Source organism: Neolamprologus brichardi, chromosome 7 (genome assembly GCF_056152115.1).
Source record: "Neolamprologus brichardi isolate AB-2024 chromosome 7, ASM5615211v1, whole genome shotgun sequence".
NCBI classification, from domain to species: Eukaryota; Metazoa; Chordata; class Actinopteri; order Cichliformes; family Cichlidae; genus Neolamprologus; species Neolamprologus brichardi.
In genome coordinates this window covers 13,435,875-13,456,845 of record NC_142110.1, presented here as the reverse complement: position 1 = coordinate 13,456,845, position 20,971 = coordinate 13,435,875, and the positions used below count along the sequence as shown (strand labels likewise).

The 20,971-nt window shown below is 37.0% G+C and overlaps 1 protein-coding gene across 3 annotated transcripts; it reads right to left on the bottom strand.

Moving 5' to 3' along the window:
- Positions 1-368: 368 nt before the first annotated feature.
- Positions 369-14,358, bottom strand: bnip2 (BCL2 interacting protein 2). 3 transcript variants are annotated; one of them, XM_006789311.3, is made up of 11 exons: positions 13,339-14,358; positions 9,093-9,188; positions 8,905-8,972; positions 5,912-6,088; positions 4,318-4,500; positions 3,626-3,728; positions 3,420-3,551; positions 3,207-3,293; positions 3,019-3,117; positions 2,434-2,469; positions 369-1,169 (listed from the first exon to the last, which is right to left on the bottom strand). In XM_006789311.3, the coding sequence occupies exons 1-11, from the start codon at positions 13,701-13,703 to the stop codon at positions 1,112-1,114; spliced, it is 1,404 nt and encodes a 467-aa protein (XP_006789374.2). In that variant the 5' UTR covers positions 13,704-14,358; the 3' UTR covers positions 369-1,111. The 3 variants fall into 3 exon arrangements, with proteins under 3 accessions (XP_006789374.2, XP_006789375.2, XP_006789373.2); XM_006789312.3 differs by lacking the exon at positions 2,434-2,469; XM_006789310.3 differs by lacking the exon at positions 369-1,169 and having other exon boundaries at positions 1,176-2,469.
- Between the last annotated feature and the right edge of the window lie 6,613 nt (positions 14,359-20,971).

Sequence of the window (20,971 nt, the reverse complement as noted above, 5' to 3'; positions counted from 1 at the left end):
AAACATTGCTTAAAGTATGTCTATTAAACTTTCACGACAGATCATTTGAAATTCAAATCTTTTTTTTTTTTAAAGTGTATTGTTTTTGTATTGCATTTTTTTTTAATTGCATTTAAACAGAGGTTTCTCTAATTTTGTCCTTGCAATTACTAGGTAGTTAACTGAAAGCACATTTACTGCAGAACTACTGCATTAGGCTACATTTGTTTTCCCATATAGACAATTAATAGCTGAGTGCACGTTGCCTTTTGTTTTTGTTCTTGTAAATTCTCATTTCCTGTTAACTATCTTGTTATTCCCGAAAATTTTGCATTAGAAAAAAAGATTTAAAACTAATAATAACAACAATAATAAAAGATACAAAGCAATCAGAATGGATCCATGGCTTTACTTTGAAGGAAATGAGAAAATAAAGACCTACATCCTTGGTTCAGATAGTTTCTTTCACAAGTGTTCACCCCCAACAAGCAAAAACAGTACATTCAAGTGAGGGGCCAAAAAAATAAAAAAAGATCGAAAAAAAAAGAAGATAAAATAAAAACAAAGATTTCCTTTCCCCAGGCAGGATTTTAACAGAGAACATCAGCAGTGAACAGTGAACAAGATGGCATTAAACGTGTTCTATCCAATGCCACTCAGTGAGTCAGTGACCTAATACGCAGTTTAAAATCAGATCCATCATAAAAATATATTAATTTATTTCCTTTAACACCTTTTGAATATAAATATATAATTTTAAATGTAATAAAGTAGACCATGCATCAACCACTTGTAACAAGAGTGCCTCAAATAGTGTACATACACCAGTAGCTACTGGGAAACCAATGCGCTTAGTTTGACATGAGATACAGGAGTAAATAAAAAAGGATTAAAAAGTTTATGACAGCATGTGGAGAAAGTGCTGCAGATCTAACTGGTTGACACAGAAATGCAGCACAAAAACAACAACAACAAAAAAAAGTTCCAACGTGTAACAGGCAGCATCATGTCAAAAAGGCACTTTCTTGATGCAAAGAAGCCTCCAGTCCCATCACCCAGAAAACAAACATAAATGGCTGCAGTCCTCAACATTCTTCACCGTTCCTTTCCACGTCTCGAAGCGTGAGCCAGGTCACTCCGGGACAGTAGCAGCTGCGCTCTCCGTTTTGCCGTGCATGTCCTGATCGATTCTGCAGACAAGTTTAGTGGTTATTAAAACTGTACAAAATCTGTAACACCATCAAAATGGGATTTTTTGGTGTCAGGATTATTTCTATACACTGGAATGTATAAAAATGATCAGACTCACTAGACCAGTTTGCCCAATAAAACCAAAAGATTAAAATGCTAAAATATATACAAATCCCAATTTGTATATATTGTATATACACATGTATATATCATTTGTATACATGCAACTTCTTAAAATGTCTGATCAGTAAAAAGATCAGTACCAACTGTATCGTTAAAAGTTTCCTGTTTCCATTGAAAAGTGAAAAATTTCTACTTTGGCTTCTACTTTAGCAGTAAAAATACATTAAATATTGCCAGAAAAGCCTTTGTCTCGTTGAATACCATTTCTTCCTGAGTGGTCATTACTGAATCAACAATAAGCAGAATATTAAAACTGAAAGAGGTGGCAATTACCAAAAATCAGCGGGCAGCGGGTAAGCAGTGAGTCATGCAAAGAGCTGTGAGAATGAACAAACCGTGTGTTCAGTGAGAGCCAGTTACTAAACCATGTGAGGACACGGCTGAAGTGCCACCAAAAACCACAGTGACTAAGGCGAGCTACTTCCTTACTTGACCCCATTCATTTGTACATACGAACAAACTTGCCAAACACCAACCTCCTCAAAATACGAGCCTGTTTTTCACAAGATAAATGCAAGTAAGTGCAACTTAATGCCCTGGCTTTTTTTACCTAAACAAGCAGCAACACATTCAGCTTCCTTGAAACCTTATCTTCATGTAGCTTGTAGAGTTATGACTTGTGACAGCAAGTATGAGCTGTGAGCAAGCACGCTCTGCGACTTAAAAACAAACAAACAAAACTATAAAGTGCTGAATACAATTTTAAGGTAGCTGATTTACTTTGAGGTAATAAATGTAAATGCAATAGTTTTTTGGGGATGATCTTCACAAAAGTGGCTCAGAAAATCTATTTAGCTGGTTAAATAATCACCAAGTCACCTATTTTTTGGAGACCAAAAAATGGACTCTCAATCTGTTAATTAGGAAGGTAAATCCTGAATCAAATCAGATGAACATGTGGGGCGTTGAAGAGGAAAGCTGCTGATTTCGGGATAAGCAGTAACTGGAAATCATCCAACTATGAAAATGAAAGAAAGTTAGGTGTCTTGGTGCATTTCTGAAAGCCAACTCATCATTTCTCTGTTAGTTTTATGAAATGCAGAAGATGCGGAAGCTGACCCTGGGTGAAAGTGCATATACCTTTTACGGCTTTTCCTATTTTTTTCCTCGTCAAACCTTAAGAAGGGGGCAGGGAAATCGGGTTAGGCAGAAGAAGAAACACACAGCCGACAGCAACCACACATCCAAAAGAGAAAAACATTTTACTGAGTTTCACTGAGTCAAGATGAGTTATTTGTGCTGCCTTTTTAAATGCCGTGACGATACAAGATTTGTCACGTGCAGAGCCTCAAAGAAGAAGACAGTATGAGTAATTTGTAGTGCAGCTCAATAATTATGCATATTAGCAAAGAAATGAAGACTACGATATTTAACAGCAGCTTATAGAATACTTACAAAACAATAACCTAAGCTGTGTATACACTGGAAGCAATATGTAGTGACGTGGCAACGTTTTTGCCAATGTAACATGGGATCATGCATATATGATGATGATAATAATAATAATAGTAATGCTTATGGGCTTTGGGCAGACTGTATCCCTGTATAATGACGCAGTGTGCACATTTAGGTCAGTGGGACACAGCTAACTTACGGCCTACCCTTGCCACAAGGAAAACCACTATAATGCAACACAGACATCAGTGCTACAAACACCATACTTACTGTTTGATACAATCTGGTATGGACACATACTCCATTGGAACCAGGTCAGCAAGGTCTGACAAGCTGTACACGTACTTGATTTTCTGGCTAAATTTGGAGCTGTGTAAAAGAAATCAGAAACATTCAGAATAAAGAGATTACACCATGAATGTCTTTGACTTGTTATTACCTTTTTACATTACAGTTACCTTATGAAAGGTTTGGTGAGTGCCAGCAGGGTGCGAATAAACCAAGAGGGGTGTACGATTATCAAGGATTTCAGGTTCTTCCGTAGCCTGTACAGAAGAGTGAGGACAGGCGTTACCATCTGATGCTTATTTGTCTGAAGTGACCCAAATATCTATGTTCTCATATTGTCTGTCTTTTAAAAAACAGTTTTCCAAGTTGTGCAACTCGCTCACCTCCTATCAATCTGCTGATAGCACTTTCTAAGCCAGCCAACAGTTGGCATCTTCTTACGAGAGGTCGCCCCGTTTAAATACACAATCATATAGTTCTCAGCAACCAAAAGCTCCAGTGTGCCAATGACGTACCTGAAACAAGAATATCGCATTAGACACAGCTCTCTAAAATGTGTGAAGGAACTAAGTTTCAAATAAAAACTCACTTGAATAAATTCTCCATGATGTATCTGTAATTTGGCTGATTGCTCTCCGGCATAAAGCACACAGCAAACACAATTACGGCATTCAAACCGTCTCCATAGTAACCTGCAATGAGAGATTCAAACGCCACAAAGTCATTTTTAATATTTAAAAAAAAAAGAAAAAGGAATTCATACTGCGAATACACACAAGCTGATTTAATCATGTCAAACGTGTAATACAGTTTATTCATCCAGTGCTGCTACCAAAGAACCGATCGGATAAAATATGAGCCAATCATAGCATTTTTTGGGGTTTACTGTGTCTTTGACATTAATTAGCATGCCATTTGTTCTTTGCTCTGGTGGGAGGAGCCAGACTATGGCTTTGATTGTGTCATCACTGGATTTAACCGTTAATGAAGCCATAATCTTGTGAATCAACATTTTGTAAAAGTGTAACCTCTGTGATGAAAGCTTTTTAAGCCTCAAGCTGGGGCAGATATACCTAAGTGTCTTTGTTGTCAGATTTCACCGATGACTCTGTAAATGTAGTTTTCATGTCCTGGCTGCAGATGAAATTAAGATTAGGAATCACTCATAATTTATTTAGAGAGGTCCTTAAAAATAATACTTCTAATAAGTACAGTGAGATGCTGCCAAATTGTATGTAAAGTTTCAAGACTTGCTACTAGAGGTACTTCAATGTTACTGGCCTCCATGGCTGATGACTCTCTTGTAAGGTTCAATGGCCTTCATGTCCACTCTGTGTTCCTGGTCTCCAATACGAAGCATCTTCCAGCGTCGACTGTCTTCCCTCTCCTCTGAGGCCGAATACTCGTGAACTGACTCCACGCCTTTCTGTAGTAGTTCTGTGGGTTTTGGCTTAGGAAGATCATCTGAAGGAGAAGAGGCAAGTTAAACTAACAACTTGAATGCTGCAAACTTAGCACATGATTCAAATCAGATTCTTTTTGGTCAAATGTGATACAATTTTGAGATCACTCGATAATTCGTATTTTAACTTTCAAATCATATGCACATTAATTTTCTTGCTTTAATCTTGTGTATCTTGAGGGATGTTCTTTTTCTGAATCGACACCAACATTCACATCCTCAATTCCATATGCCCACTTCACTTTTTCTGGGGAGAAAATTCATAATTTCCTGTGGGAAAGCAAAAGCAAAACACACTGCTACTGTAGAGTGCTGCATTTGCTCAAATGCCCAAGGATATCTGAGGATCGTTTGTAAGATTTACAGCATAGCTGCATGATGTGCAGAATGTCATGATGCAGACATCAAGGAAAGTACTCACATGATCACATGATATCAAGCATGCAACAAGCAAATCAAAACTTATGAAACCGTGAGATTAAATCAAACGAACAAACTTGAGTGTGTTTTCTGTGAAGAGGACCAAAATGTTTTTAATTTAATTTAATTCTAATTGTCTGGTCTCATGTCTTGTCTGATTTTGGAACAATATAACTTAATACAAGTTTAATTTAAGTTTTATGCTTAAGGCATTTACTCTTTTATTACTGTGTTAAGCAACTGTGGCAAATCAATTTTTGTGCAGAGATCAATGAAGTTTTCTTGTTCCAGTAGTTATTCTCTGAAATTTGAATGCTTTTAAATTGTGACTCACTGAATAACTGATAATCAAACAGGACAAAATGGCCAACAATTTCACCATTAAGTGATAACCTGCTATTGTTTACTCAAGCAGGAACAATTGAAAGAAAGGGGGAGAGGAATCAAATATATTAAGTAAAAATGAAAGGGTATGAAATATGGTGGGGAGGAACAAAACAAACCAAACCAAAAGAACAAAAATTAAAAACAAACAAAAAAAACATCTTGATTTGTTTGAAAAATAAAAGACAGCTGTCCAAAAGATCTTACCACAAGGAACAGAGAAACCTGTTGCTGGCCTGCAGCCTGTTTCCAGGCAGAGAATGGAAACAATTCTTCCAAGTGAAAAAGAGGAAGGCAGCAGTGTGGAAACAAAAAACAACAAAGCATATTTTAACCACACTGCAGGCAGTCAGCTGCCTAAGCAAACCTGTAAAAAATACAGGAAGAAAAAAAGCACATGGACGCAAGAACCCAGAAATTAAAAAAAAAAAAAAAAGACTGGAGAACTTCTGTTTGTTGTGAAAATAACATCCCAACTAGACCTCATCTAAAAGATGATCTGTAACATCTGCCTTTAAATAAGCAAAGTGAAACAATGAGGGTTAAAGGATACTACCAGAAGTACCAGACCAATATTTTTAATTATTTTTAATTATATAAAATTCCTACCTTCCCATTCAAATTCATTGCTGTTGTCCGAGGGCGTGTCCATGTCACTGAGGTCTAGCTCTGTGCTTTCATCCAGCTCGTCAGAGAGAAGAGAACCTTCACTGCGGTCAAGAGTGAGACTGATGTCTGGAGCTGCAAGTTTTTTCTTAGTCTTCTTGCCACTGTTCACTGCGTAGCCTAGGGTAGGATGTCAAATCAATAATGATTATACGGTCTACTGTGAGAACAGCTTTTTGAAAGGTTCAAGCTTTTTCAGGTCAGAGATAACACAGTGATTACATGTGGTGAGCAGTTCTTCTCTGGTGCGTCTCTTATTCAAGTAGGGATTGGAATCACGGGTTGGTAGGAAGAGGCATTTTAACCTATTGCATAGGCAGTATTCTTGTTGGTACTTATTTTAATGTGTGTGTGCATCATATGCTGTAATACTAAAAGCTTTGGAATAACCTTTTGCTGATAATAAACTCTTTAAAGATAATTTTCAACTAAAAATGAATGCAGGGCTTTTAATTTTGACAGTATTTTTGATGTGCAGTCTTACCAGTTTTCCTTATGAAATAAATTATAAAAACTTTCTACTGCTAATACCAAAAAAGATCTATTTTAAATTGGTATTTAAAGACAGAAATGGAAGAGCAAATTTAAGAATTTATGAAGGGAAAATATCCAATAATAGTTCGAAATATGCACTAAAATATGCTATAAAAATTATTTTTTGAAACTGGCTCAGAGAAATTAGTCCATGTAGACATACTGGGGAAATGAAACTACTGTAATGCTCTATTTGGCAGATTATCCAAATCATCAGTAGCTTGTTCAGAATGCAGCAAGAACCTTCACACATACTTGTAAATTGGAACACATTACCCAAATTTTGAAGTGCCCCCAGTTCAGTACAGAATTAACTTTAAAATGCTTCTATTAGTTCATAAAGCCCTCAATGGTTTGGCTCAACAGTAGATCTCTGACTTCCTCAGTATCTATAACCCAATTAGACCTCTCAGGCCATCAGGTGCAGACATTTTAATGGTTCCAAACATCCTGGATATTTGGCACACAGAGCAGCAGATGCAGATGGGGATCGAACCACCAACTACCTGATTAGTAGGTTAGCCTGCTCTACCACCTGGCTGTAGCTCAGCACATAGTGTGTGTGTTACCTTGTATTTCTTTGTCAAGTTTTTTTTTTTGTTTTCATCTTTTATGACATTGAGTTTACATGTCATGAAATGTGCTATATGAATAAAATTGAAATTGACATGAATGATAATGTTTATATACTCATGACAAAAAGGAAATCTCTTTTCCAAATTTCCATAGCAATGAAAGCAGAACTGACAATGCCAGGGGTAATGAGTACTAAAGTATTTAATTAGCTCCAGAGCCAGTTTAATACTGTGCTTTGGTACTTCACAGAGCTTGTTTATGAAAAAATACTTTTTAAATACTTTGAAGTTCAGCCAACACTAATGTCAAGCTTGACTGCTATAGAAATCAAGTGACACTTTCAACATTACAGTCTTTTAAAATGGAAATTTTGGTTTCAGCGAACATCATTCCACTGCAGCTTGGCAAAGAAATATCACGGTATAATTTGAAGCATGTGCGGTAACAATATATATCGCGATATATTCTTTTCTTCTGTATAAGGTATTTTTACACACCATTGGGCACACTTAAAATCCTTTAATTTTCTCAAAAATCAACAGTGTGCCTTATGTATGAATTCTGGTTGTCGTTACTGACCCTGAACCGATTTTATGTAGTACATGGCGCGCAGAAATCTGTCAAAAATGTTCAGTACGCCTTTGGTAAGCTATGATGGATTGCCGGAGCATTACGGCTGCCGTAGTGAGGAGCCTTTCGGAGTAATCTGGGTCCAAAATTCTGTCTGCTTCAGGTCCCAAAGTCAAACAAACACTGCGGCATTACTGAGAGTTAAAAACTGTCTAAATTCTTTCACCTTTAATAAAATGATCAGCGTTGCTGCTTTACCAGGTGTAATAATTACGTTTAACATCCAGGCATCCATGAAAACAGAATTTATTAAATTTAACAGAGTTAGAAGTTAGCAGGAAGTTAGCTCGCTAGTTTCCACCTAAACATGATATAGCATGACTGACTGACTGAGAGATCTCTGAAAAAATTCAAACGTACAGCTCTGCTATCACTTCCAACATAAATGAAGACAGAAAACTAAACAGCAGTGACTTTGTAGGGTTACTGAAGTTGAGCTAGCTGGTATATAATGATGTGCTACGTGATCGCTAGCAAAACAGCTACGCCCCAGCTACGTTAGCATAACATTAGCACAGTGAAGCTGAAGCATGGCCGCTAACTTTTTCCGCTAACTAGGGAAATATACAGTCACATGTCGGGATGCTGTAAACGGACCAAACTTCAGTCAGGAGAACAACTGAGATAATCCATTCACAATACGAGGTTAGTCATTAATATACTGCAACAACATGGGAATAGAGCAGCTGCGAGAGAATTCAGCAAAAATAAATCAATGGTACAGAAGTCTAGGAAGCGCAGTTTTTTGGCTTTCCCCATATTCCAAAAGTGCTTAGTCTCTTTGCTATTACCGTCGCCTGGCATAATTTGCAAATGATATTGTTTGCAGCCGCTGCGATGCTTTCGACCAAAACAGGCGCAGCTTGATGACACCATCAACATGTGCTATCGCAGTAAAGTCAAAATCTCTACCGTTGGCCAATTTTATATTGTTTCTACCGTATACCTTTTATACCGCCCACCCCTACCTGAGAGGATTTTGTACCAAAAAGACCACGTCAGAAATTACTCTTTTGATTTGTAAAACTCAGACTGCTCAGGCCTCAGTTTCAGCTGAATGCACATGAATGGAAGAGCAACCAGTATCTCTTTTAACCTCCATATGGCCATGTGCACTTTAAAATGCAAAAACTTTGTTCTTCAGTGTTCTGTTTTTGACTGTAGCAATGCAAAGAACAGTATTGTGTTTTCATTACCAGAGTTTCCTGCCTCAGAAGCTTCTGCAAAAAGCTCATCTTCAAGCTCCTCTTCCTCTGGGAGAGGCCTAAGATTCATACAAAAGATAATGATACATTCAGCAGAGTCATGGTTAATGGGACTTTGAAAAACCCAAACATGTGATGCAAAGCTATGAAGCATGATATAAGTGTGATTGAGACAGTACCGTGGAAAGTCCTCATCCTGCCACTCTTCCTTAAGTTCAACTCCTTCCATTCTGAGGCGGGCTTCTGTTGTGGCAACTGACTCTTGACGTTCAAGGCTGGGAATGAAAAGGGGAAAAAGGTTGAACAATCTGTTATGGTTAACAATCTCTAACTGCTCGATTGTTGTCTTGCACTTGAAAATGTATCAAGATCAGGAGGAGGGCAAGCGGAAATTATCTGTGAAATCCAAACGTGTAATTGGGCATCTTAAAACAATGACTTGTTTAGTCTTAAAATAATTAAGGGGAAAATGCAGACGCACTCCTGATGTGCTGAAAGTAAGGCAATTTTTGTCCTTGGGCTAATACATCATCAATTACAATCTTCAAAAAGTCAGTGTATAATAGGTACACTTGGCTACACAAAAGCACATGAGCATACACTGTACGAATAAAGAAGGAAGAACATCTGCCATAATAACTGGATTTATTCGAAACAAATCAATTCGATTTTAAATTAATAAACTGACAAGGAATTTTACTTAAGCTATACTAATGCAAAAGGTACCCAACAAACCCAAAAAATAAAACAGTCCTCTAATACTCAAAATGCTGCCAACTTACAGAATCAATATACATTTACAGGTCTGTAGGTCCAAAATAAGGGTTGGCATTTTTGAGTAATTTTTGACCCCCAAGAACTGTAAGGAGGTGAAAAATATCTTTGACCCTTACAATGAAGGCACCAGAGCCTGCAAGTATTGATTCACCCACCAATATTACTTATAATTGCAAAACTAAAATCTTCTTTACATATCACTACTATGCAGTGTCGCATTCAGTAGTAGTAGTAGTAGTAGTAGTAGTAGTATCTTTATTTCAGACATATACAAAAAAAACAATATATACACAAGTACACATACTTGCATTTACTCTGTGTACATACACACACGTATGTGCTCAGATAAAACAAAGAAAATAAAATAAAAAAAATAAATAAAAATAAAAATAAATAAATAAATAAATCAAACAGAGTCTCAATTACATGAAATGACAATTATTAGGTCTGAAATGGAGTAGGAAGAAGTATTACATACTTATTAATCCCTACCCCATGCTTAACATTCTATTGAATCCCACTATTCACCTAATTCCCATCATCACTTACCCCACACAATAAACAAGGAGAACATGTATAAACATAGCTACAGTGATAGATATAATTTAAATACAATTTAGCATAGTTATATATACAATGGGTGATCAACTTTATCAGTTTCATATTCTTCCAAAATCAGTTTTCAAAACATCTTTATAAACTGACTAATGCTTGAACATTGCTGTAGGTCCACAGTAAAACTGTTCCACAGTTTTACCCCATAAATAGTAACACAAAAGGTTTTAACCTGTGTCCGTGCTTTAAGAGTCTTCAGATTTAATTTTCCCCTCAATGCATAGTCCCCGTCTCTGTCAAAAAACATTCTCTGTACATTTCCTGGTAACATATTGTATCTGGCTTTGTACATAATTTTTGCAGTTTTATATTTTATAAGATCCATAAACTTCAGTATTTTTAATTTCAAGAACATGATGTTAGTGTGGTCTCTAAATCCTGCTTTAGTAATAATCCTGATTGCTTTTTTCTGAGTTTTACATAGTGGTTGAAGTGAAGTTTTGTAAGTATTTCCCCAGATTTCCACACAGTATTCTAAATATGGCAATATAAGTGAACAGTAAAGTACCCGGAGTGATTTGGAAGGCAAAAAATGTTTAACTTTACTCAGTACAGAGATGCTTCTTGACAGTTTAGCTTGTATATGCTTTATGTGAGGTTTCCAGCAGATTTTGTTATCTATTATCACACCCAGAAATTTTGTTTCAGAAACTTGCTCTACTTCAACATTGTTTATTAACAATTTTGCTCCGGCATCTTTTTTACAATTTCCAAATAACATAAATGTAGTTTTTTTCAAATTTAGTGATAACTTGTTTCTGTCAAACCATGTTTTTAGTTTAATCATTTCTTGTGTGACAATTTCCAAAAGCTGCTGTGAATTCTCTCCAGCACAAAAATATTTGTATCATCTGCAAATAAAATAAACTGCAATATATCAGATGTTTTACATATATCATTGATATAGAGGATAAACAGCTTTGGTCCCAATACTGACCCCTGTGGAACTCTTTGGATTCATATTTATTAAAGGGAAAAAATATCTAAAATATTGAACTCATAAAATAACCAACTATTGGTATTGATCCTAAAAATCCTATATCTGTCAGGCTACATTTTCATTGCCAACAAAGTAGAGCAACTGTAAAGTGTGGGGTAAAAAAGATTATGGAGATAAAAGCATGTTTTTGGACTGTATATTCAATATTGTGGCTTTTAATGATTAAAGCAACCTAAAAGGAAGCTTATCCTCATTGCCTGTGTTTTCAATTAATAAAATGTCTTAACATGAGACAAAAGTAATCATATGAAATAGATGTTTGAAAATCTCAGTTTCAGCTTGCAAGTGAAACTTAATCAGAACCGTAGCTTTTTAAAAAGCTTATAAGCTTGTGCTAAGGGCTTAGTTTACAAACCGACTGCTCACCAGTGCAGACCAATGGTATCTGTATCCAAGTTGTACCAAGCTCCCTTTGATGCATTAATCATATAGACTGCAGTATTTGTACTTCCAGGCACAAAAACATTCTGGGCATTCACTACTCAACATTTCATAATATGTCAGTTTAGCTGTCTACTTGTACATGGTGCTAATCCTCACATTACATCTGAAATCCAACTGCTAGTAGTTTCCTGAGAGGGAACCATTGCAATCAATGCAAATGGAAGCATATAGAAAGAAATTAGCTACATTAAATAGTCAAAAGGAAAAGATGACAGAAATTTTAAAGGTGTAATTATTATACTGAGCACAATAGAGAACTGAATTAATATGGATATCAGTGGGGGATGGTTCAACTATGGAAAAACTTTAAAGATGCAATGCTAATTTGTTTAAATAAAGCTCAAGGCAAAAGTAAATGTGTTACCAGTTAAGAAGTCATTTTTCATATTCATAATTTCAACATAAATGAAACAAATGTAAGATTATCATTCTATCTACATTTATTTTTGCTGCGTTTTTCTGTTTTAGTTATGTGAAGGGTTGAAGTCTGTTACCATTCTTTATAGCTCCCTCCAAGTTAAAATTCACAATACTTAGTTTAAAAATCTCTCAGAGGTGCAGAGCAGAGTGCACTAATGTCTGTAGAGAAGACTTTCAATTTCACATCTTAACAAGTTCAGAAGTTAGGCAAACCTTTGACCAGTTTGGCTAAACTGAAACAGCTTTTTCTGAACTTAAGATCTGCAAAGAAATCTGATGGTCCTGAATTAGTTTTGGGATGGCTGGTTTCCAACAGTTTCTGGCAAGATGTTGAAAACAACTATTTTTAGAGCAAAGTACCAGTGCTACCAAAGACGTAGATGAACTCTGAGGTTAAATGATGACATTTTCGGAAGTTAACTCCTGGACAAGCAACTTTCAAGATTACTGCAAAAAATGCAAAATAATAAATAAAAAACACACCTATAAGTACAATGTGTTAGAGTTTAAGTATCCACGCCATGTCAAGTTGTTTATTTTTTCCTGCATGAAAAAAACTTTACTGACAAATATCTAATAAGAGAAATGGAATGAAGACACAAGAGTGATTGGCTCCCAGTAAGCAATATTTATTGACAATGATAGTTAAGGATAGGTGGCTTGTCATTTCTGAAATCCATAGCTTTGACAAATCTTTCTGCAGAGGATTGATGTTGTGCTAAAAAGTGACTCCTGATGTTTCTTTTTTAATATGTCAATGAATTTTTAATGTTAATGAGACTTTCAACCTGAATAAATAAAAGGACATATAAAAGTCACTCTTCCAAAAACTGATTTCAGCTTCTACCCTATGACAGGGATGCTTTTCTGGCTGAAAATGACTTCATTCATGAGAGACATGTCTGAGATATATTTCACAGACTGTAGGCCAATGATACAACGCTCTTTGGCACGCCACCGGAGCCTATCCCAACTGACACAGGGCCGTCAGACTACGCTATAACCAATACAAAGTCAGATAAACAAACAGTCACATGTACACCTAGGTCCACTTTAGAACCACCGACAAAACTATCGTTTGACTCTGGGAGAGACTAAACCATATCTGTGCTAATTTTCTCATAGTTTGCTTCTATGTAAGGAAAACACAAAAATGTCTAAATACACACCTTCCAGTGTCTCCAGCTGGTGAGCGTGGCTGGGGAACGCTCACCGGGGTAGAGCTTTTTCCTCGTTGCTTCTGCACATTGTCTGGAGTCTTCCTTTCTTGTGGCGTACCGCTTGTTTTGGTTAGACTGTCTTGAAACTCCTCTTCGCCCTTTTCTGCAGCAGAAGCTGTGCTATTTTGCAATTCGTCTGTTTCCTCGTCATCGCCTTCTCCCGATACACCGGATGATGACGGGCTGGAAGTCTGTCTGTTTCTCAAATCCTCAAGAGTCCTCCTGGGTGTGACAGTATCTGGGCTGCTATTGTGCAAATTCATATCACTTACACCCTTCAGCACCGCTTCACTCTCAATCACATCCGATGCCATAAGTTTCTCCGGTTGTCCCGGTGGTACAGCAGATCAGAGTTAAAGAGTCTGACCGTGAAATGCTTTAATCACCGTTCAGCTCCTTGACCAACTCAACCAGAAAGAAAAATCTGACTTACACAACTTCTTTGGAAGTTTGTGGCTAACAGGATAGCTCTCGTCTGCTGTACAGCTAGCCCAGAGACGTGGCGCTAGCAGCTAGCTATGCCAACTAACAGCATATCTCATTAACCAAACAGTGTCAAATATCACGCGAAGTCTACAGATAGTCACCTTTTCTAAATGCGTCACGGTGTTAACTCAAGAGTCCTAAAGCGTTCTAGCTTTGCAGAAGCATAGGTGCGCAGTTATCCTACTTATCAGTTTCCTTCCTTCCTTCCTCCAAGTCCAGAGGGTTCTCCGGTGGACGTAACACATTCAATCAGGCTAGCTTTGGAGCTAGCAAAGTTTAGCCACGACAAAACAAGCTTTGTATTCCAATTAACGCCGTCTATGAGCCAAAACAAAATAATTCGGCAGTTATCAACTACAGCTCAACATAAAGACAGTCTTTTCTTGGACCCATGTTAAATACAAAGACTACTTCCTTTTAATTTGCCGACACACGAACCTCGGCAACTAAACGGCAGAAGTTAACCGTTTGCTAACAACGCCTTGCTCTCAGTGTTGCCAAATCCTTAGTAAGAAAAATCGCTATTGGCTGTCCTAAAAGTCGCTAGAAGTCACCAAATGACGTCATCACCTAATTTGCATAATCTGTCATGCTAATATAATTGTAACCTACGTTGTTGGAGAGAGAAATAACATCGTGGACGAGACATAAAGTGAGTAAAAAACGTCCTAAATCCATTTAGAGTTTATTTAGAACTACAAATTAAATTTCTTTTAGCAATTATTGTTTTTTTAATGTCACAATTCCAACCCTGCTCCTTTATCCGGGCCTGGACCGGCAAAAGTGACCCGAAATTGGCGCTCTGGTGGAGTTACTTTGTGTGTGTGTGTTTATAAGTAGTTTTAAACCTTGTGATCCACAAAACAGCATAACAGTAAAAGAACTGACTGCGTTACAGTCAGTGCGGGAGCAGCGGCTTCGCTCATGCGCGATTCATTTGCGTTTGGACGCACAGGTGTGAACATCACCTGCCCTGATAGCAGCTGGGGGAGGACTATCCTCCACCCGTGAGCGCTTTGGCACGGGTGAGGCGCCCACGGCAGCACCGCTGCTTGTTGAGAGTAAGAGCGATACGCGTTTTCACGTCAGAAAGTCGTCATAAATAAGTCTCCAATAACACCAGAAAAAGTCGCCAGATTTGTCGCTAGTCGCTTTTTAGAAAAAGAGTCGCTAAGGGGGTCTGAAAACTCGCTAAATATAGCGACAAAGTCGCTAAGTTGGCAACACTGCTTGCTCTATCATGGATATGCATACAGTTTATGGTCGGCGGAGTTGCCAGTTGTGTTTCCTGCAGATTCTTTGGCATAAACGACACCGTTCGTGGTCACGTGTGATTTATGAATTTATTTTTTGTGTGCAAGCACACAAAAGCACGCCAAATTTCATTAAAATGTCATTTTGGTGCACTGTAAGCTTTTCTTTTTACTGCCCTGCTGTGACCACGAGTAACATAATGATATTCTATTTTCAAAACTTCTTTCAACTTCTTTTTGAGTGTCCCACATAAAATAAAGTTAGCAAAATGTAGATTAAAAAGTATGTAATAATAATGATAAAAAAACAAACAAAATAATGCAATATACCTAAAGAGTTAATCGCTCAGACTGCTCTGGTCCGTGGAAAACGAGCAAATCTGGCACCCCTAATAGCAACGGCCCTTCCTTGAGTCGCAGAAGTGTCTTTACCCTAGCAAGCTTCACTGCCCTCTGCTGATACTGGAAACATACAAATGACAAGGTAGAGACTACACAGTCTGGTTCACACACGTCTCTAATCGAGCTCTGTTGTCCAAATTGTATTTTTGCTTTCATCTTGCTACCCATTGATTCGTGCAGCAGTGGGTTAAAGGTTAAAAACCGCAACGTGTTTGCAACACGTAATGGTTTATACTTGGAATCGCACTGTTCTCTCTTATAGTGGGAAGCAACTGCTAGTTATTTGGTCAAGTCAAAGTATTTTTTTTTTCACTTTTTCTTTTTATTCACTTTATTTAATAAGCATTAATGACGCTGTGTCTGAAAAGGCAACACTGTAAAAAAAAAGAGCTTGTGTTATGATAAATTTCATTACGTTAGGGCAGTAACATTTATACCTAATCCAGCAAATAATCTCTTAGCTAATAAGGTTACACAAATAAGTAACTCTGAGCGCAATTCATTTTAAAAAAGATATGTAATCGGATTATAGTTACTTTGTCAGTGATTACTTGATTATCCTTTCAGTAATTATTTAAAATATGACTTTATTCATCATTACCAATGAAATAATGAAGCTGTTGAAGTGCACACTTGTAGCTTGTCTTGTATAGTAGGCCTCTGTTTTTGCAAGGCTAATTTGGTTTGGCTAACTGTAAATGTTGAATATGCAAAGTTCTTCTGTTTGCATAGAAATATCTATCCATCTCTGACTTTGCAGTAATTACTTTCAAAGAAATTCTAAATTAATGGATTTAGTTATTAACTACATGAAATAATGTCAGTTATGGTCAGTAGCTGACTATTGCAAAGTAAACTGAACCAGTCCTGTGTATAATGCAATGGAATTGGTATTTTAGAAGCCCTGTCTGTTTTATCAGCTTTCTACCTGCAGCCTCCAGCCAAAAGATTTTGTGTGCAATAAAATAATACTCAGTTTTGTATGTGAGAATGCAGAGTTGTCAGAAGTTTACATACACTCATCATGGTCATGAATATCATGGTAATTGGGGGCTTTAATGATTTCTTTGAACTGTTCTTTCTTTCAAGGTGGAATGATAAAAACAAAAATTGGGTGCACAAGTTTAAATTTGAATTTATTTTACTCTTTCTTGGCAGAAGAGTTCATTTAAATTGGTTGGTTTCCTGGCACTGACCCAGCTTTCAAACATAGTCCACAAATTTTCAATAGAGTTTTGGTCAGAGCCTTGGAAAGGTCATTCCAGTTGCTTTATCCATTCCAAAACCAGCTTTGATGCTTTGCAACAGTTGTTGATTTGAGATGAAGTTGAAGAATTTTGAGGTAGTCCTGCATTATTTCTTCCACTTTGTGCAATGTACCAGTACTACTGATTGCAAAACAATCCTAGAACATGATGATACCACCACCAAATTTGACAGCTGGTTCAGTGTTGTTAGGTTTGAAAGTTTCACTTTTATTGTCAAACTCAAACATAGCTCTTTACTGTGATCACATAGCTCAGTCTTTTTGGTCAGATAGTGTTTCTCCAGACTTTCCTCCAGAAGGCATTTTGGCTTGTAAGGTGTTGATTTTGGAGCAGAGGCTCCCTTGAGTTTTGGTGGTTCTTGAACATCCTAACCAATTTCTTCTTATCTGAGGGTGACAGTTTGGACACTCCTTCCAGATTTTGGCAAAGTGGTGACACATGAAAATAACCTACACTGCACTTGTTTAAACTGATGATCTTGGAATCTGCAGTTGTTTAGAAATTGCCCCTTTGCAGCTTATGCAAATCTACAAATTTCCTTCTTCACTGAGCTGCTTAGACGTTCCCTTTTAAAAAGTTTTGCTCAATCCAATTAGTGCTGTCAAAGAAATCCTTTTTATGATGAGAGGTGATGAGAAATTAGCAGTTGTAGTCAAATGTGAATGGGAACCTTCAGCACCATTTATTTAAAAAATAAATTAAAAATACAATTAAAAAAAGGAAGTTTATGTACATGTTAAGAGTCTGTATGTATACTTTTGGCTGTGTGGTTTAGAGAAAATCCAAACTAAATTCAAACTTGTTAAAGTCATTAAAGATGCATGCTGTACAGTCAGTTCACCTGGGGAAAAGATCAGTTCAAAGAAATCATTAAAAGATGGTATTGTATTGTTTTTTTTGTTAACATCATTAAAAAATGTAAAATTATAAGAACTGAAAAATATACAGCTCTATATAGCTCTAGCCTCAGTAACCAACATTTACCACTAGGTGGAGGCAAATGCTTACTTAAATGCTGTAGTTTAGGGGGACACCTTTATTGATTAAAATCTGAACTGTGCAACGTCCAAATTGGACAAAGTCTGAGATTTATTCAGAAGTAACTGGCAGCTGCAGCCACAATTACAAGGCCCTTTCCATAATATTTTCCAAATTAAAAACAAATAAGGAAAGACATACGAATTGAGGAATAAATACATTACTGAACAGCATGTACATATTTTTTTAAATAGTTAATTTCAGTATAATATAATTTCAGTCACACCGAGGGGTGGTTTTATTTACAGGCATTGCTGGTCAGTTGGCTCTTTAGGAGCATATCAGCTACATCGGAAATAATATATATATTTTTTAGATATTTTATCTTTATAAGAAAAGAAAAGACAACTCTGAGTATAATATAATGATGCAGCCTGATTAATACCTCCTCTGTGTGCAGCGGATCATTCACTGTAATTTCTAATTAACACATTGCTATTTACTCTGCTGGATCATTAGGCCTCATCACAAAAGGATAATCCAGTCAAATTGAGAGTTTATGCTTCCCTTTCACCTTCCAACATGGCACTACATGCTAATAAGGCAAGTTGAAATTGTCCAACAAATTAAGACAAATGTTGCCTGTTTAGCCAAGGAAAATATACTGAGCCAAGGAATACCAATTTATCTTAAATATTTATAAATGATGTGATGACTTTTTATTTTTAGTTAAGTGAATCCTGGAAATATTTTAGGAAATCCAAACAAAAGTGAGAAATATTTAAATAATTTGAAAATAAAATACTATCAAGTCAGAAGGACATGAGACAGTAAACCCAGTGAAAGAGAAATGTTGTGGTTTTGTGTTGCACCCTCTTTTTTTTTTTTTGGTAAATCTCTTTCTTCAATATACAGTTAAGCACCAAGAAGCAGGCATTCAGAGTACAGCTGGTCCATTGTAGCCCAGCATTGGGTTTAAACAGTAAAATCTAAAACAGCATTGTCTGATGGATAATATGTCAGGATTAGTCCTCCTTTTAAAAGTAATACACAAACTTGGGATCTGCAGCAGACTCCGCCTTTCATCCTGAAAGGATAGGGTGAACGTTAGGATCAGAAACGCAGGCTGTATCCTATTTGTGAAGCAGAATCATTAGGAAGGTTCTCCGACCAATTTCCATAAGTGGGGTAGCGGGAAGTATTTAGGCTACTCGAAGTATATCACTAATGAGAAAAGACAAAAAGGATTCATGTGCATGTTTTATGCAATCTCTTTTTGGGTGTAGATGAATAATTATTTATGATTGCAAAGCCTAAAAGGGAGGCAAGAAGATAGCAACCGAAAAGAGACTGGTAAAAAATTTAAAGAGGAAGTTAAATGAATATTTAAGGGAAGATGAAATATTTAATGGAAACAAATGAGCAAAACATTTAAAACAGCATGATAAATAGTAGAGACTGCTATTAAAATGGCCCCCATAATTTGTGCTATTTGCTACAGTAGCCGCAAGGTCTCAGTCACACTTGTAATGGTGTGAACCGAGGACTCTGACAATTGTTTTCACCGTGCCAGACAGTGTACGGAGACTCTGTATCTGTAACCCTGAGATGACCTTCTGTCTGAGAAATATTAGTCTTTGATTCCTCGTAGTTTGTATTGATGCCACGAGGAAGAAACAATTTATGTTTTATTGACTGTCTTCACGTCGAGGTTATGGTTTAAAAAAACACAATTGTCTGAATTTGGTTCCAGATAATTTCTCAAGAGATACTTTCCGAAAAGAAGTCATCAGTCATTCTTTTAGTCTGACACTCACCTGCATACATCAAAAGAAAACAAAAGCTCCAAAGTATGTAGCAGCACGCATTCATTTGTTTTCCAAATGTGAAAATAATTAAATCAGCAAACAAATAATTATTCAAGTCAATGAGAACAATTATCTCAAAGACGCCTCTGAGACTTGGATGTGCATACTGAACTGATTAATTATCTTGCTGAAGCTAATTGAGTGGAGCTAGATCTTTGACTGCTTTCCCTCAATATGCCTCCCTTTTGATTACGTGAGGAATATCGCGTGCGCCATGCAAAATGTGGTCGAGAAATGCCCCAGTAAATGCCAAGGTGTAATGGGATAGTAATGGCAGTTTAAGAACTATGTTTAGTATTTTGCAGATCTCTTGCTCTACAGCTGCATGACATTATTCCTCTATGGGTCATAAGGAAAAAAGCTAAAAAATGTCTGCGGATAGAAAAAAAAGAAGCATGCACACCTCTTATGAATTTTAAGTTTCACCACATATTCTAATTTTTTATTAAACTGCCTATTAAATTTATTATATTCCCTGCGCTCATCTGTCCAAGTTTAACTTTGTCAGGGTACCTGTGTCATGCCCTTACTAACCTGTGGGCAGACTATTACTTACTTCTGAGCCAGACAGAGATCATTACCTCTGTGAATGATGGCAAGGCAGCCCGAGCCCAACAGCTTTATTTCCCAGCTCAACTCGGCGGACGCAAGCCATCACATCCTGTTAACAATTCCATGGCTCCACCATAAAGATAAGCTCTCTCAATCAGCTCCGTCTGTCTCAGTCGCCGCTGAAGGGCCATCAGTCATCACTACCCGGGAACGGAGCCCTCCTTATTCACTTGTGATTGACACCGTTTAGATGATTCAGCTAGAATCACCAGGCTGTTTATTTCCTCTGTGGAGCAGCGTGGTGTTATCTGATTAAGGGAGTTCATTAAATATTTATTTTTTTTGATATCAGCGTATTCAGGTTTATGTAATCAGTCTTTGCTCTCTGAGCAAATATTGGCCCTTTTCATGTGGAATTTGACCAAAACGAATTAAGTCAGAGGCTTTGACATTTTAATCAGAGTGACCACAGGAAGCAAATTGCCGCTGTCAAACCACATGAAGGTCGTTTGAGTTGTTAAGAATCTGCTTGCCGTAACAGTTAATCTGTATATTCTAATGATTCTTTTACATGTGGGAGGTGGTTGATATTTTATGTATAAGCACACATTCTATTCAAGGCCCTTTATTCTATTAACCTGCACATCTTTATTAGATCCTTTCTAAGATAATTCCTGTATGGCTTAGCCTTTGATAAATATGCTTTTAGGTCTACCTAATTAATCCATTCCGCTGTGATTTTCTACACTTGTCACCCACTCTTTAACCTCGTAGC